The following is an 18,880-nucleotide window of genomic DNA, read 5'->3' as shown; positions in this document are numbered from 1 at the left end:
TGCTAAAATGTATGCTAAGAAATAGGAAAATATCTTAACACTGAAAAATCTTGATTAATGTTATTTCTCATAGTATATTATTATGGGTTATTAAGATGTCAGTGTTTATTTCTAGGGACACTGATTCTGATCTTTGATAGCCAACTACTCAACTTAAATAACAGTTTTTGTTTTGAATGCAAGACTTTTCTATTTTTCTTCTGGAAGGACTTGCAATCCTTTGCCACTGTTCACAGTGTGGTAGGAGAAAACAAGCACATATATTTCTACACTGACTCAATAACCTGTAACCTTGAGATTGAGTTGTATTATTTATTTTGACCTGACAATCAAAATGTTCAAATGCGTTGCATTTACTGGTAGACTTGGAGTCAGATGTAGATGTGGGCACCCAGTCAAGAGGAGGTTACCTGTATTTTAACTTAGCTCATTAAATAGTGTGTACTGCCCATTTCTTGATTACATTTTAATTAACTCTACATGATCCATCCCCTTTACATACGGAGGTCATCATTAACCCAAAGTGGGTCCAATAGCTAAACCTAGACTTTTGAAATATTGAATGTGTAGTGTAATTAGATTACCATAGGTGATATATGCTACACACAATTCAAAAAGGGCATATAAAACCTTTTTTGCCATCATCAATCAACACTCCAAAATAATTTTGTCCAGTCACTGATGTAATATGAACATTCACAGTTAAAGATAACTGGCATTGTTGAACCTTTTGCCTATGTTCCTTCCATCTTTTAAAAAGTTTAACATTCAAGTAACATTTACCTGGTCCCACTCCTTCATGGAGCCTACTTTCTTTTCCAGAAACTCAGCCATTCCCACTCCCATACGTTGGCAGATATCCGAGATCACATCCTGGTATTCTTGTCCCAGATTCCTGAACTCTAAGGAAATCTAAACAGAAAATAAAAAGCAAGAAAACTTGATGACACCTACTCAGACAGAATGTAAAAATACAACGCATGCAACAAGCATACTGCATAATGTAATGTTACATATTTAACACTAGGACTGCCAAATGCCTACAGGAATAGGTGTGAGTTTGTAATTACAATAAAACTACCATTTTGAAATCTCTTTGAATTTTCTCTGATTATTTTACTGAAGAGAAAGATTCTACAAATGTATTAGGCTAAATACTTATTCACAAAAAGAAATACCAGCGATAACCAAATATCAATACATCCAAAGCAATGACAGTGACTTCTTTATATTTTGTCAAATAGTAAATGTCATTATTCATGTAGGCTACTGTAAATCATCCTTTGATAATTATTTTACTCTGCTAATCGAATGTACAAAAAAAATTAACTGAACAATTCACTGCATTGTTTTTACTTGAAGAGAAGACAGTAAAGGGCAGTTATAAGCTGCAGTAATGAGGATCTGGTGTGCGTAATAGTGGAGAATCCCGTGGTGTTCTGTAAATGCGGAGCAAGCAGCCGGAGGCTGGCATGATCACGGGAGGCACTACGGTAAATCATCCTTTCCTTTATGCATTTATTAAATTTATCGTATTTATCAAGCAACCTGCTTTAGGCCTATCTACGGCTATTCATGCGGATATCCTTTGATAGTCACAAACTGGTTGATAATGTCTGTTATTTTACCTTGTACATCATCAAAATGAGATCCAAATGGAGAGATCAAAATTCTAATGGATTTATTTTTGCCCGGACCGCGTAAGCGGACCCGGCTAAGAAGACCGAATGTCTCTTACTGACTGACTACCCCTTGTTAAAAATCATAGTGTTTTCGAGAAGCAGACTTGTGAACTATAGGTCCCGATTTAATATCTCCTCGCAGGTGAAGCCATGTACGCATTATGAATTAGTCCGTATAGACGAAAACCGTTAGTATCTACATTATAGTAAATATAGGTTATATTGCAACTGTTTCTGGGGGATTTTCAAAGTACGCATCCGTGCATGCATTTTGGATCAGGATAGACAAACACATTTGCTGGCTTAACAAAGTAGTTACATTATAGTAAGCCGTAACTGAAACTGTATACGGTTATATTGTGACTGTTTCTGGCATGGAATAGTTCATCTTCAGTCTCACTAGAAATTGCTCAATTATTATGACTATTCCTAGGAGGTTAGTAGATACTAGTAAGCCTATTACTGGCTAATACGCTGTTAAAATGGCCAGTGGCAATACAGTTCATAGAGGCTATGGTGGAGGTAAACTTAATAAGAAAAGTTAGTCAGTTTAACACAATCCTCAATGGAGTCAAGTGACATCTGAAACGTGTAATGCTGTGGCGTTGTGGTTGAAGACAGTGCCTCTCATGTGGTAGACCTTTGAAACTATTGAGAGCAAAGATATTTATTAATTATTTCTGGTAGATTCCACGATGCGCTCATCTTTTCACTTGATGAAAAGGTTAGTTATTGTAGCCTTTATTGATAGTTACTGTATAAACTACATTCACGAATGAAAGAAAAAAGTATGTTATTTTGCCATGAAAGAAAAAAAAAATGTGGGGAGAACAAGTATTTAATAACCTGCAAAATCGGCAGTGTTTCCCACTTACAAAGCATGTAGAAGTCTGTAGTTTTTATCATAGGTACTCTTCAACTGTGAGTGACGGAATCTAAAACAAAAATCCAGAAAATCACATTGTAAGATTTTTAAGTAATTAATTTGCATTTTATTGCATGACATACGTATTTGATACATTAGAAAAGCAGAACTTAATATTTGGTACAGAAACCTTTGTTTGCAATTACAGAGCTCATACATTTCCTATAGTTCTTGACCAGGTTTGCACACACTGCAGCAGGGATTTTGGCCCTCTCCTCCATACAGACCTTCCCCAGATCCTTCAGGTTTCGGGGCTGTCACTGGGCAATACGGACTTTCAGCTCCCTCCAAAGATTTTCTATTGGGTTCAGGTCTGGAGACTGGCTAGGCCACTCCAGGACCTTGAGATGCTTCTTATGAAGCCACTCCTTAGTTGCCCGGGCGGTGCGTTTCGGGTCGTTGTCATGCTGGAAGACCCATCTCCTATGCTCTTACTGAGGGAAGGAGGTTGTTGGCCAAGATCTCGCGATACATGGCCCCATCCATCCTCCCCTCAATACGGTGCAGTCGTCCTGTCCCCTTTGCAGAAAAGCATCCCCAAAGAATGATGTTTCCACCTCCATGCCTCACGGTTGGGATGGTGTTCTTGGGGTTGTACTCATCCTTCTTCCTCCAAACACTGTGAGTGGAGTTTAGACCAAAAATCAGACCACATGACCTTCTCCAATTCCTCCTCTGGATCATGTTATGGTAATTTTGTACTACGGTACATTTGAGAAATGTCTGTCTTTCCATTTGGCTGATATGTAGATCTTTACTTTGATTGTGACACACGTCTTTATAATATCAGAGAATTTACAGGTATTTGGGCCATGTCCTCCTGCCTAGAAGAAGGGTGTCAGTCTTTTGTTCCTCAGGAATGTGGTCCTTGGGGGGAGTAAGGTCAGTTGGCCCCTTTGGGTAAACACTACAGTAAACATTATGGCAGGAAGGATAAGGTGGGGGAAGATAGCATTTGACTTGTGTGATAGAACAAAGGGAAAGGTGTTTGATTGACATGAGACAGATGGCAGCATCTTACCACACCCCTTTTTCCTATGTGATATATATGGTTGAATGAGCTATATTGAGTTAGAGACTCCTCAGACGATTATGTGTGTGTAAGCGGTTGACGCGCCTCTCATAATAGTCTCTGTGCATGATAATTAATAAAACAGTTATAATGTACAAAGAGAACTTTGTCTCTGTGTCCCTTACTCCGAGTGTCGATACAAGGAATTACCATCACAATCATCCAGATGGTCATTGGCAAACTTCAGATGGCCTGGACATGCGCTGGCTTGAGCAGGGGGACCTTGCGTGCGCTGCAGGATTTTAATCCATGACGGCGTAGTGTGTTAGCTACAATTTTATCCCCGATGTCCTTACACAGCTCTCTGGTCTTGGCCATTGTGGAGAGGTTGGAGTCTGTTTGATTGAGTGTGTGGACAGGTGTCTTTTATACAGGTAACGAGTTCAAACAGGTGCAGTTAATAAAGGTAATGAGTGGAGAACAGGAGGGCTTCTTAAAGAAAAACAAACAGGTCTGTGAGAGCCAGAATTCTTACTGGTTGGTAGGTGATCAAATACTTATGTCACGCAATAAAATGCAAATTAATTATTTAAAAACCATATAATGTGATTTTCTGGATTTTTGTTTTAGATTCCGTCTCTCACAGTTGACCTCTACAGACCTCTACATGCTTTGTAAGTAGGAAAACTGAAAGGCTTGGCGGTTCTAGTGTTAAGGGAGAATCCATCACTAGACACTATTATTGGTATCCAAAATTGATTGGAGGAGTTCCAGACATAAATATGCCTCAGAGCAATATTCTTTTTAATTTGTCATGATTGGTTGAATTTGTCAAAAATTGCACACACAAAACTGTTAAAAACAACTATACCGCTCTATGCTTGCAGGCCTATTATTCATTTAACTTCGACAAGCAACAATTAAGACTACATTAGAGATTCGTCAGCAACAATAAGACCTCCAGTTTACGCATTTTGCCTTCAAAAAGTCTGAAGGTGTGTCTATAGTGTGTATTGTGTAGGCTACATTTTCAAAGGAAAAACTATGTGGGGGAAAATATAAACAAAACAAAATTACTATTTCAATCATACAACACAAAGAATATTATAAGCACTCAGAAATGGTTAGAGCTTAAGTAAGGTAATATAGCTAATATAAAAACAATCCTATTTTAATATTCTTGTTGTTAATTTGCTTGTGCTCATTAGCTTTAGAGAGTGAGTGTGTAATAAATACAACCACATTCTCAATCCCCCCACAGTGTAAGGTACAAAGGATACTTTTGGTGGAAAAACGATTCAGTGCCGTAGGGAATGCACTGTACGAAATACTCAGGAGAGTTTTTAAAATTACAAACAATGTGAAATCATGGGTCAGTGCAACACACTATACTCTACATGGAATTAATCTTGCCTCATTAGTTAGCAGCTAGTGGCTTTTATTAGGAGCCTGAAAGGTGATTCATGAACAGTTTTAGATAATGGTTGAGTGTGAACATCACAAAGAAATTGATAGTTAGGTCAAGAAATATTTGAACACGGACACATTTTCCATAATTTTGGCTCTTTACACCACCACAATGGATTGCAAATTAAACAACAAAGATGCAATTGAAGTGCAGACTTTCGGGTTTATTCAAGGGGTTGAACAAAAATATTGTATGAAATGTTTAGGAATTGTAACCATTTTCATACAGTCCCCATATGTGACATAATTCCTGAACAGGGGCTTATCAGAACATTTTGAATACATTTATTTAATAAAAAGCTTTTTATTACAATATATAAAGGTCCAGAGCTTTGTAATGGTATATAATACAATACTGTTTGATAAAGTTATGGGAACAATATGCTGCTTTAAAAGTCGATAATCTGCTCTACTTAGTTCTGAGAAAAGAGGATTGAAAGATTCACACTTGCCAGAGAGCTGGTCTTTGTTTACGCCCATTCAGAGTAGTCTGGCCTTGTGCTAAACTGGTTTGGTTGGTCTCTAATAAAGACATACTATATAAAACCAAATAAAATAAAATTAGTTATTGTATCAAGTTATTTTCACTTGATACATCAGGTATAAACAGTACAGTGAAAGTTAAAGTAGCTCAGCAGCAGGATTCATAATAAATTGTAGCAGCAATGGAAGTGCAGGTGGACAGCCACGGAACCATTATAGGGTTATAGATTAGGCATAATCACACACATATGGATGAATGGCCGATCAATCAGGTGTATTATTATCAAACTAAGTGACTTGCTCACTTTTTTGCGAAGACTATGCAAACATAATAGCTAAGCATAATCACACACACAAGCTAGAAACCAGGAAATGTCAGCACCTAGCCAGCTAACGTTAACAGTAATGTAATTTACGGTGCAAACATAATAGCTAAGCATAATCACAAGCAAGAAACAGAGGGGTATACTACGAAGGGGGTTCAACCTACTCAGAGTTAACTCGGGGTTATCAAGGAAAGTCAGGGTTGACAAACTCTGCCTAAAGTGTTGTTAAACCATACTACAACGGTGATAAAGATGTTTTTAAGTTAACTCTGTGTTAACTTAATTGGAGTTGTGCACGTTCAAATAAAAGGGGCACATTCTGCACAAAGGCTCATGCTCCGTATTCTTCCCCGGAAGAATGCACATTTATAATGTCAAGATATGAGTGGTTTAAAGCAAGGTTAATGGCTATATCTAACAATGTGGCAACCAACAATGCCAGGGAGGCACTGCCAACAGTAAATTCGTAATAGCAGTGATCTTTTCATATGTTCTCTATTTTTGTTTTAGACTCTTCTTTTATTTGTAGTATGATTGCGATGTAAAGCCCAGGCTAAATCTCTGAAATTGACCAATTGGTTACTGTTAATGTTTAAGATATAAGCTACTCCATAAAGCACCTAGGTTGTAGGGCTACCTGTATGAATTTAATTATCCAATTGCCTACCTGAACATGAATGTTGTGAAATAACATCAAAGTACTTTTTTGCAAATTACTTGCGATCGCATAAAAAGCTGTCTGTTCAACAGTGATGGAATTACTCCAGCGAGTGGCATTATATACGCCTGGGCCTAGAAGCCAGCAATATGCAGGTTGATACAGAATTCCTTCAGATGAGAATCGATATCTTTATTAGAAAACATTATCGGGGTAAACTAGAGTAGTTCCACAGTCTCTAAGCACACTCGCCCCTCACAAACCGTGCGACAATGTCGATTGGGTCTTCCAAATGTGCCAGTCTTTTTGTGGGCAAAAGGGCGGTGCTTATGTTGGGTAACATCGAGCTAACACTGAAGTTTAAAATGCTCTGAGCAAGTTGAGATGCAGCTTAATTGCCATGACAGCATACTTTGGGTAAAAGTATTCACCTTTCGTAGTACAGGTTAATCAAGAAGTTACACCTGACGTCACTAAGTTACTCCTGAAGTTACCTAGATAAGCCAGTTACCTCGCTACGTAGTATACCCCTCAGGAATTGTAAGCAAGCTGGTAAGTTGTTGTTTGCTAGCTAGCTAACATTAACAGTAACGTCAGTAGCTATAGCAAAATAACTAGCAATACAAATCACTTTGACAACTTTGAGTAAAAGTTGCTAGTCAGTAGCTAGTTAGCAAACGTTACACTTACCCATATACATGTATGAATGTTTTACAGCAAAAAACTTATATATCCTCTGATTACATACAAAGTCCTTTGTTGTTTGCGTTTAGCCTGATGACATTGTGTACAACGCAACTTCTCGCTACTGTTACACTCAAGGCATTCAATACTCCCAAGAATCTATGCATCTTTCATTGTCACCATCAAAACTGCCATGGTTGACCTTTTCTGTATCTATCAGATTATTTGTTGATAACATCTGAAAAATTCAGGGCAGTGAGGTTATTCACAGCTGTAGCAATGGGATCACAGTTGTTAATTTTGGAAAATACCGGGATCACAATGATTTACTGACCAAGCAGTCGCGTTATGACAAAAGCTGGTTACATGACAGACCAATCAGAACTCAGTATGTCAGCATGTCCAGACCCTTCATTATCTCAGCCAATGGAAGGAAAAGTCCTGCAATTTTCGCTGGTTAAACAAGGGTTGAGAAAGTTCACATCTTCAAGAAGGCATTTCTGCAAATATTTTTCTTTTTTTTCTTCTTAAAAACGTCTCTCCAGAAAAGTGGTGACATGCAATATCAGCCCCTGTTCAGGAATTCCGTGTCACATATTTCAGGGGCTCAAATGTAATTAGACAAATTAGACAAAAAAAAAATCATAAAATGTTCATTTTTTAATACTTTGTCGAGAATCCTTTGCAGGCAATGACTGCTTAAAGTCCGCAAGGCATGGATATCATCAAAAGCTGGGTTTCCTCCTTTGAGATGCTTTGCCAGGCCTTTACTGCAGCTTTCTTCAGTTGTTGCACGCTTGATCGGGTTGAGATCAGGTGATTGACTCGACAATTGCAGAATATTCCACTTCTTTGCCTTAAAAAACTAAAACGTTTTGCGTCATTGTGAAGCTCAATCGGAGAAGACACTTCAGAATTTAAACGGCTGCTTCTGTCTTCTGTCACAACATCAATAAACACTAGTAAGCATGGTGTTTTTCCACAAGCACAGACTTCGGTGTGGGAGGGAATCTTGTAAAATATAAAGAAGGGGGCATACGTTTTAGAACGTTTCAGCCCATATTTAATTTTAACAAGAGATGGGCCTTAAGTAGTAATGATCCCCTAATAACCACTATTACAAACTGTAGTATATGATTGTTAAAAATGAAAACAATGATTTTGGTAGGTGTATGTATGAGCAATGGTGATTTCTGTAATAAAAATGGTTGTTTTAAGTCGGCATTCAATTTTAAGTTGCATTATATGGCAAAACGTTACAACGTTACCCGGAAGGTAGCATATAAATTTGCATGAACAACGGGGAATCGTTGACAGGTCAAGATATGTTATTTCAGGTAATCAAAACATTTGTAAAGGAGTCTTTTGAAATTGTACAACAGGATCAACACAAGATTACATTCCTCACACTGGTAGAAATGTTTAACAGGCAACGTTGGTAAAAAAAAAAAAACTGTAGTATTTGTGAGTTTAAGAATGCCGGTTTGTGTTAGTATGGGCGGATGCTGTGACTTCCGGGTAAGATATGCTGCATTCTCGTAATGACCAACTCATGAAATCTGATTTTTGATTGCTGTATTACAGTCTTGTGTTTGTTAAATGTTGAACAGATTAATGGCAATATGGTGGCAATAGCCAGCGGATGGGTTTATTATTAATATATAAAATGATATGAAGTGATGTCACGGCTGAGCCGCGATAACTAATGAGAACGACGTTTCTACCAAACAGGAAGTTCCAATATTGTCAAACATCTACAATCATCAGAACTAAATATTTAAGGTCTATCCAGAATTTTAATCATTGTAGCCTGTACAGTTCTAACACAATTTTAATCTAACGTGAAGAACGATGACATGTAACCAATGACAAAGTTAAGAGGCGTGATCTGCTGGAGGCCCCCCGGCTGCAATGTAAAGACAGTATTAAACCCTGCTGCATCCACAGAAGTTAGCTGTTGTTTCAAGCGCAGAGTACGTCGTTTACGTTGTAAGTACAAGTTATTTGATTTGAAATAATTGATTTGAATTGTGTTGCAATTACAAACGCTAACAAACGACAGTATAAATCAATTTTACGATTGTCTTTCATATTGCCTGTTTAAATCTCTGGTTTAGGTTGAGCGGAAATCAATCCCAGGCGTATTTGGAAAACACATTTTTGTGCCTTCAAATCTTGGTAAGTAGACTTTTGACATTATTGTTAATCAATTACCTGTATACGCTTGTTAGTCCTCTTTTTATTTATTTCAGACCAAGTGACCAGCACCTGTGTCAATTGGACTGGGCGGTTGTGATCTTAAACAAATAGTATCTGCTCAGGTTGTGTAAGTCTAATTATTTACAGAAATGTTTAGTCTTTTTCTAAAATGTTATTAACAATTACGACAATATGCATACAGCAGAACCTTTGTACTCTATTGACCAACCAACAGATTGAGGACACCCCGGTGATGATACAGAGTACATTACCATAATGGATTCAGTTACGGACACCCTAACTTGCGGCTGCACAGCGTGAGGGGATTTTTGTTTCATTGTTTTCTTTCATGCTTGAAACCTGAAGGTAATACATATTTTACTAATCAAAACATGTATGTAAATGTATGTTGGATTTAGAATATTTTAACGTGTAAGTGGATTGTTATTTACACGTTAAGCTAGAGAAATGGCGAAAGATAATGTGAACCACAGACCAGAAACAGAACAGCCAACAACCTCTACACATAATCAACCGACCACACCCCAAAATACAAATGAACCAACCATTACTTTGTTACACAGCGACACACACAATAATCCTCAGATGCAAGGATTGTTAACCGAGCTTAGTAGCCCCCATTTTTCACAACATCTAGTTGACTCTCCTTCGAGCCATCTGATTCAAACTCAGTGAAGTGATGGCGATGTTAGAGAGTTATACAACATAATGCGTTAGACAATGTTGAATTACGACAGTTGATACATTTACCAAATACTGGTGAAGTTGGTGATTTTGGCACATTCTATGCAAGTATTATGGCAGGCTTGGATACTTTGATTGTAAGAGCTTCAGACCTTGTACACGGGTCAGGTGATCGTCTGCAGATTGAGTTGATTGGTGAATCTCTGATAGACCCCGTGAGCGGATGAATATAATGAACGCACTTTTGGTAATTTACATGAAAGTGTTGTGAAGAGTAATGCTGAGATTGAGTGATGAATCACTAGAACTGGTGGTACATATTGTCAAAAACCGTGTGGGTGGTGCCCCGTGACGTAAAGCTCAAACACTGTTGATAGAGCAGATTATCAATAAAAAAGGCATTTATATGTGGCTGTGAATAATGATTCTACATGTTTTTCCCATCTGTTTGAAGGGTACGTTGAACCCACAGTACACATACGCTGAGGCCCTGGTTAGTGATCATGAGTTACATACGGGGGATGGTTTAGAGTTAGATGATTGTGTGGCATTCACAGATATTGTTTGGTTTGAAGAAATGACAGGGTGTAAAATTGTTGTCTTTCATTGAACACGGGATGGTCACTTTACCAAGTTTCAAAACAGCGAGGACACCCCACCCTAGAACCCTATTTATGTAGTCACATGATAACCATTTCTACAGCATCATGAATCTGAAGGGTTTTCTGGGTCCGTCATATGTTTTCATATGTGAGTGGTGTTATACAGGTTTTAACACCCGTGGTGATCATGGTTGTAAACACAGCTGTAGTGTCTGTCGTCATAAAGATTGTCATACCTAACCGTGCAACAAAAAGCAGTGCTGAGATTGTAAGCGTATATGTTATTAAGACTTTTGTTATAGACAGCATAAACGCTTGAAGCACCACAAAAGTGTGGATCGTTGGGTTAGTATGTGTGCCGAGAAGAAATACTGTGTCGATAGCGTCCGTCATTACAATGTTAACCGTTTGACGAGTACGATCACACCAGTGTGATCACGCTAGAGTGGTCCCTGAAGCGTACGATCACACTGGTGTGATTAGAACGTCATGCTTAGAACGCACCATTAGCAAGTCTAGCTACAAGTAACGTAACAATGGCTGTTAAAACCGCGCTGTTATTTACTCACATTTAGCTCAAACAGTGTTTATAACTTTATTTCATGATAGTAATTGTTTGAAGACCACACTATGATATTAACCAGGTAGAAAGCATTCAAATCGGGACAGGAAATGTTACTTACGTACCAACAGACAGCCAACACTAGTACACAAAAACAAATTATATTAGCGACTACTACCGATCAAAACCATTGCAAAAACTTTCTAGAAGTTACGTTACCCGTAGTATGCATTTTATATAGTTTATTCATTTTCACTGCACTAAATAACTGGTCACGATTTGTTAGCTAGCGGGCAGCTGACATTTGCTAGCGGTTAGCTGACGTTTTCTAGCTAGCTACAGTTATAAATCAACCAACTTTTGCAGCTCTTAGAATTCGAGGCAAACGAGAGAAGCTTGCAATGCAATGCATGTAGTGTTCCTTACCTAGCAAGGTGACTGTTCAAATGCTGGCGTGAGTTCAAATGCTGGAGAGTACTGAAGTCACGTGCAAAAAAACTCACGCTGGGGGGGGGGGGGGGGGGTCGGTAAGGAATATTTGAAACTCACGCGTGAAAAGGTTAATATTAACAACTATAAAGCGCACAATTGCACGGCTAACATGTCCCAAATGTAACATAGATCTGGCGGTTGAAATGAATCATCAGTGATTTATAAAACCCTCTAAGCCGGAAGACCCCAGTGAGCGCTGCATATTTTATGGTGAATGGTGTACACACTGAAAATTTTGTGTGCGCAATAAGCTTTGATAACGAGACGTGGTGTTCAACCGGCAAGTTGTGTCGCTGCTTTTTACCAAAACTTCAGGCAACCGAAATATGACTACACATTTATAGCACAGAACTCTAAAGGTTTCGATGGTTATATCTTGATGCAGTACCTTGCTAACAATGGTATTGGCACAAGACTTATTGCTAATAGTAGAAACCTCATGATTTTTACAGACAGCACATTCAAATCAGAGATACATTGATAGTCATTATTTCCTACCGATGAAGCTGTCGACCTTGCCACGTGCTATGGGTTTTAAGGATTCGAAAAAAGGCTACTTTCCTTACAAGTTTAACATCAAGGAGAAGGAGAACTATGTTGGCCCCCATTCGGAACCGCATAACTACGGTGTGAATACCATGATGGCTAAAGAAAAAGATTTTTTGTAATGGTATGCAACCCTTTCCGCAGACCCCTTTGTCATGCAGGATGAAATAAAGGCTTACTGCGTGAATGATGTGGTGAGATGACCACATCAGATTCCTCACCAAGGACACCATTGCATTGGTCCCCTCAGACAACTACAACCGTTGTCACAAGACATTCTCAAAGAGCTCAATCCAGTGGCTCGAATATGTGGCCTCCGATGAGAATATCTCAATACAGCACGCCCTGAACAGGGATGAAGAGAAAATCGGTGCCTACTTCGTTGATGGATATGAGTTGGTGGGTTGAGCACGGTCTATGAATTGCTAGGCTGTTTCTGGTACGGTCACCCAAAGTGTCATTGTTCAGCAAGCATCAATCAGGTAACTGATTGTTCACATACTGATTCTGAAAGATAATTAACTGGTACCTGGGTCTCTATTAAGCTGTTGAGAAAGGTTATCACATTGTGAAAATATTCGAAGTCTGGGATTTCACCAGGACATCAGATGATCTTTTTGCAGATTACATGAGAACATTCCTGAAGCACAAGCAGGAAGCAAGCGGCTTCCCGCCATCTGTGGTTGCCGATGAGGCTAAAGACCAGTATATCCATGAATATCATGAAAAGGAGGGTGAGCAGCTTGACAAGGAAAACATTGTTGTAAACAGTGCTAGGTGATCTTTGGCTAAATTGGCAATGAATAGTCTTTGGGGTAAGATGGGTGAGCGGTCTAACCTTATGAACACAATGCTAATTATAGATCCGGAGGAATTTAGCCACTACCTTTTTTCCAGTGAAATAGAAGTTAGTTATTTCTCTTTCATCTCAGACACACTGGCGATGGTACAGTGGCGTTACACAAAACAGAAACCAATCAAACCACGTAACGGCAACATTTTTATTGCCGCATTAACAACCGCTTAAGCTAGACCAGAGTTGCATTCACTCTTGGAGAAGTTGGATAGACATGTGTTCTACACAGACACTGCTTCAGTGATCTTTGTCACACGCCATGGGGATTGGGTGCCCCCACTGGGGCCATTCTTGGGTGACTTGACCAATGCCGTCACCATCCGGTAACTCATTGCTCAATTTGTTAGTGGTGGGCCAAAGACATACGGTTACAAAACCGTTAAAGGTCTGACCTGTCTCAAAGCAAAAGGCATTACGCTGAACAGCTACAACACAACCATTGTTAATTTGGAGACGCTAACACGACATGGTTGATAACTTCGTACGGGGCGAGAGTGGTGATGATGATCACGTCCTTGCTAATGCAGACAATTGCGAGAGATAAAACAAACACTCACATTGAAAAACCGAGTAGGGTCTAAGTGTTTCAGAGTTATGTACAACAAGCGTGTACTGCTCCCTGATTACAGCACAAGGCCTTATGGGTTCTAAACCACATTTTAGGATGGATAGCGGATTTGACCCGCGACATCAACACCCATTCAGCTGTGTCATTAGGGGCCCCAGTAACTTGGGTAAAACATATTTTGTTAAGATGTTGTTGGATAATACTGACGGAAAACCGCCTGGGTTTATTCATGTTGGCAACCACTGTATGACGAAATGTTCAAGGTGAGGGAGATTACTTTTATAGAAGGTCTACAAACAGAAAAACAACCTTTTAATTATTGACGATTTAATGAAAAGTGCATCAGAGTGTTAGGAGATGGAGAGAGTTTTCACACAATATTCACACCACCGTAACCTGAGTGCAATTCACCTTGTCCAAAACATGTTTGTTAAAGGGAAATCTAGAAGAACTATTAACTTGAACACAAACTACCTCATCTTGTTTAAAAACCCCAGTGACAATCAGCAGATTAGTATTTTAGGCAGACAGATTACCCAGATCTTTCTCGATTCTCCGTGGAGACTTTTAAAGATGCAACACATCCGCCTTTTGGTTATTTACTTATTGACTTTAAAGCTACAACACCAGAAGACTACCGTCTGAGAAAAGGGTTATTTTCAGGGGATTGGCCTGTCGAGTATGTTCCTAAGAAAGTTTGATCATGTCTAAACGCATTCGTAGAAATTTACCACTTTAGAAGATGTTATTCAAGGCACCGACAAGTCAACGAAAAGTTATTTAAGAATCAGCCTCCACCGACCTCATTCTATCACTCTGTGAAATAGCACTTAATCGAAGGCGCGGAAATATACCCTTAACAGAATTGCAGCTCCAAAAAGTAAAGAGACTAGAAAGAAAATTTCAGTCGCACGGAAAAGAAAAACCATCAACCAATCTGGAGGTTTTTTACTACCGTTACTAAGCGTTGCAGTCTAATTGAATCAAGACAGGGTTAAACACATGGATCATGCTCAGAAAATGTTTCTGGTGCCACAACATCAGTTAGAAAAACTGCGAGAATCCAAAACGACTAGCAACAATGTAAGACAATCTGTTGAAAATGATTTGAACTCATCGATTCACAATATACTGTTGAAGCCTGATATGGATTTAAATGAGAAAACTAAAAGATACTCTGCCACTTTACAAAGATTTTTGACTGTTGTGAGACAGGGGGATCTTGATACAAATACAATGACTTTAAGTCTACCTGGGTCTGATGTAGTAAAGTGACAGAGACTAAGCAAAACTGTTGACCGAAGTGTTAACATTGTTGGTGAAATTTTGGATAATGTGCCTGCGAGGCGTAGGAAGAATGTTGAATATATTCTTAATAGAATGCACAGGTCTAAAGATTTGACTTCATGGAATAAAAATTGTAAATACATTTTCAAAAGAGATAATCAAGGGCTGTTGCACCTGTTGGATCTGGTTAAAAGTGTGACAGCAACCAATAGAATTGCTGACAATAGAAGGCCGTTGGGGTGGAGGGTATTTTTTATAGGCCATGGCATGTCTCAACATGCCTTTTACAACTATTCCAAAGGCGTAAAATCGATTCGTGTAAACAAACATCTGGCGAAACAATGTATGTTTTACCATGAATAATTGTTGAATGAAAAATACTATGTATGTGGTTTTACAAATGGTTTTATATTTGAATAATAAAGTTGACATACACATGATTTACTTTTCTATTGCTTCAACCACCATGACACAAATTAAACGATTCACAAGATTGACAATGTTGTATGCAATTAAACATTTGCTTATCACACTTACTCTGGTATATCTTAGCTACAAAATCTGAAACTAGGGCATAATAATCTCGTAAATCATCATTATAAAAAGACATAGCATCTTTATAACCTAGACCTCCTGTCATTCGTTGAAACCACGTCCTGTACTTGTTTTGAACTGTATTCCACATTCTCACCAGTTTGCAGAAAGGCACTGATTGACTTGGGAAAATATGTAAAATCCAGGGGGTTTCCAAAACTGTCGCGCCCCGGGGTGTGTATTAACAATTATCATTAATGCAACTTCTCGGACTTGTCCACTAGGTAGTTGGTCGCATGCCAGCACACCATAGAAATGAGTCCCAGTTGAAAATTTGTTCACCCCACTGGTCAACTCTGCGGTATTCATTTCCACACCGTTTTCCTAATAGTAGTCAACCATGACTTGTTGCCGGTTTGACACTTCGATAATGGAGTCAAAGATTGAATAAACCACCAAATTAATTGTGTGGGGTTGTGGTTGTCTGAACCTCATCTCATGTCGTACATTCCCTGACTTTATCAAGGATAGGTGCTGACCACATTCCTCATCCGGCGCACAGTTGAATGCATAAAGGGTATAACCATGTAAGAAGTCAGACCTGTCAATAGTCAAGGCTTGGTCCTTCAGGCGTTTTCTTGAAGCTAAGGTCAATTGGTAAAATTCACGCACTGCCGACCCCGTTGTGTAATTTGCTTGGAATGGTTTGCTAGTAAATTCCTGACTGTCTACATAAATGGCTGTAAACTCCAAATTATGTTTGATTATAATTTATAATAAAAAAATAATATTTTTTTGTGTAACTTCCTGTAAAACTCATTGTCCACCAATCCTGAGACAATACATTTTGGCAGAGGTCCTAAAAAAAGGTTTTCCTGGATGCAAACGCGACCCCCAGACGGTAAACTAAATGTCTTCATACACACACAATTAGGTATTAGGCAGTGGTTGAGAGGAGCGCTTGGTTTCTTTCACGGCTGGTGAAAGACACTTTCTTGACAAATAGTGAGGCAGATAATATGGAAACGATAACGCCCCCATAAGACAGAACTCGTCTTTACCGCGGACCATCCTAACCTTTATGTCGACCCCGTTTAACATGAGTTTCCCTTGAAAGAGTTTCCCAATCATTTCAAATGCTGTACTATCCGCATAACGGGCAGCCCTTTTCGTGAGACCATCGTTCTCGCCTGCAGGGTCCGTAACATCCATGTGACCTGCGGCGTCCTTGTAAAACAAACAAGCTGAAAACTGTGTCCATAATTCTGAATGCTCTCTATAATGGCTCTGTAGGGGTACGTGTTGCTACTCTGGCTAATTAAACAATCACCCAAGGACACATCCACTTGTGAAAATAGGGTGGCTATCGGGTAGTTGGTAACCCCAACACTTGCTCCGGCATCAATATTAGTTCCATCCGGTTTAGTGACTTTTACACGTAGGTTCAACAATGTATTGTTTAGATCAACATAGTCTTCGTCATTTTCTGCAAAAAAGAACTCCAGAGGGGCTGCGTCTGATATTGCTGATAGGGTCGGTATTTCAATGTACGTATTTTTCTGTGTGAATAAATCCAACGCTGTTTTCATAAATTCACCAGACATACGGTGTAGAAGTGGCATCTTTCTAAAATATATTCTTAATCAACTTTGCGGTGTTCCCTCCAAGCTGTATGTTTCTTTTAACCGTGGCTCTTGTTTTTGTCTCATTCTTGCATTTTTCACTCTTTGGTGGTCTCTTTCTAACACCTTGAGTCATAACCATCAATCCAGAACCGTCCTGCGGTTTTGTTTGCCGTGACATAACACTGTTGACAACGTCGCCAACTATATTCCTAGCCGCATTTTTCAGATGTGGTTTTGCTATTGAGAACCCACGCTTCAACAATGGTATTGCCATCCAGAAAAGCCCTCGGAAAAGGACCCCTAGACCAGCCCCATACATTGCAGCACTACCATGATACCCCAGGAAACCGTTACTGGCCTGTGTTGTGTAGTATTCAACATACCTTTGAGGATCATCGTGGAGTTTCTGAGGCCGCATCTTATAGTTGAAAAGATTCTTTGACGGGTCTTAAGTGTAATTTTGCAATCACCACCTGCAATTTACGTCAATACAGATCTCATCAAACTGACTCTTACTAAGAGGTACGTAGCGTGGATTGTCATATGTCACTGTGACAACTGTTCTTTTTTCCTGCAATATGTACTGTTCTCAACAGTGGGACATGACTGTTACCAACACATTGATAATCAATTATATCTGTGTAGACGTATAGGGTGTTAAACCCTGCCAGAATATCTGTGGGGAATGTTCATTACCATGGGACGTACCACTGCTCGCCTGGTTTTAAGCCTAATATCTGTTCCAGTTTTGTATTCAATTTCAAACTAAAAAGGAGCTCGCCTTTTAGAAACATTCTATTTTTAAATTCATCATACCCCGCCCATACGGCATGTGGTTTTATATAACTGTTGAGCTCTGCCACCAGTTTTACTATGCCGTTGTAATAAAGGTTTGTCATTATTTGAGTCATGTGGTTAAAATGCATTTTCACCCTATGTAAAAGTGTTCCACGTAAGCAGGTATTGGAATTCAATCAAAGATACTTCCCAATCACCTTTCAAATCTATACCTTTGGCAAATTTTGTGGTATAGCGCGAACTTGTATTGTTTGGATAGACATGTCTCGATGAGTTAATGGGCAGCGTAATGTAGAAGCCACCATCATCCTTGCTGATCGCAGTCATTGGAGTTTTATCCAGTTTCTAGGTCAAGCACTTGTTCCGAGGGTACCACCTGTTGAATTTCTCAGGCCAACAAAGCCAATTCACAAGACTCATTTTCTTCCCTGTCTGTACTTTCTCATCCAGAACTGCTTCCACTTAAAAAGTTTTATCCTTAGCCACGATTAATTTCAGTAATTCCTGTTCATAAAAGGTCCCAACAATCACATCACCATCATAATCTTTTATTCTATATGCAGGAGGTACCCGAGGAATGCATTCTGTTATCGTAAAATATTCATCTGTGTACCCTTTTTCATAGCCTTTTGTAAATGCTCCTCTCAGCTTTGAGAGTCTCACAGTATCCCCAACCTCGAACTTCTAGCTTTGATTAACATTTGTCATTATTGTTGTACCATACAGGTTCTTGAGAACTAATCTAACAATTTCTTCACAAACGTCAGCAGGCTTCATCTTAATAGACCGATGGTAGCTATGGTTGTATCCATGTACTAAATTTTGAATGTCCTCAACATAGAGATGAGTGTTGGCAGCTGTGAGATAGC

The 18,880-nt window shown here is 39.1% G+C and overlaps 1 protein-coding gene across 7 annotated transcripts in view; it reads right to left on the bottom strand.

Moving 5' to 3' along the window:
• Positions 1–18,880, bottom strand: part of fdft1 (farnesyl-diphosphate farnesyltransferase 1) — a 71,874-nt gene that overhangs the window by 36,562 nt on the left and 16,432 nt on the right. For 5 of the 7 annotated variants that reach the window (XM_010864968.3, XM_013138463.4, XM_013138462.3 and 2 more), the window contains one exon: positions 784–912. The exons of the other annotated variants lie outside the window; for them this stretch is intronic. In XM_010864968.3, coding sequence (XP_010863270.1) covers positions 784–912 — 129 coding nt within the window. The remainder of the gene's footprint in view (positions 1–783; positions 913–18,880) is intronic. 7 annotated transcript variants of the gene reach the window in all.

The sequence above is a fragment of the Esox lucius genome, chromosome 18 (genome assembly GCF_011004845.1).
Source record: "Esox lucius isolate fEsoLuc1 chromosome 18, fEsoLuc1.pri, whole genome shotgun sequence".
Lineage (NCBI taxonomy): Eukaryota > Metazoa > Chordata > Actinopteri > Esociformes > Esocidae > Esox > Esox lucius.
Note: the sequence above shows the minus strand (reverse complement) of the source record. Positions and strands in the feature narration are given on the sequence as shown.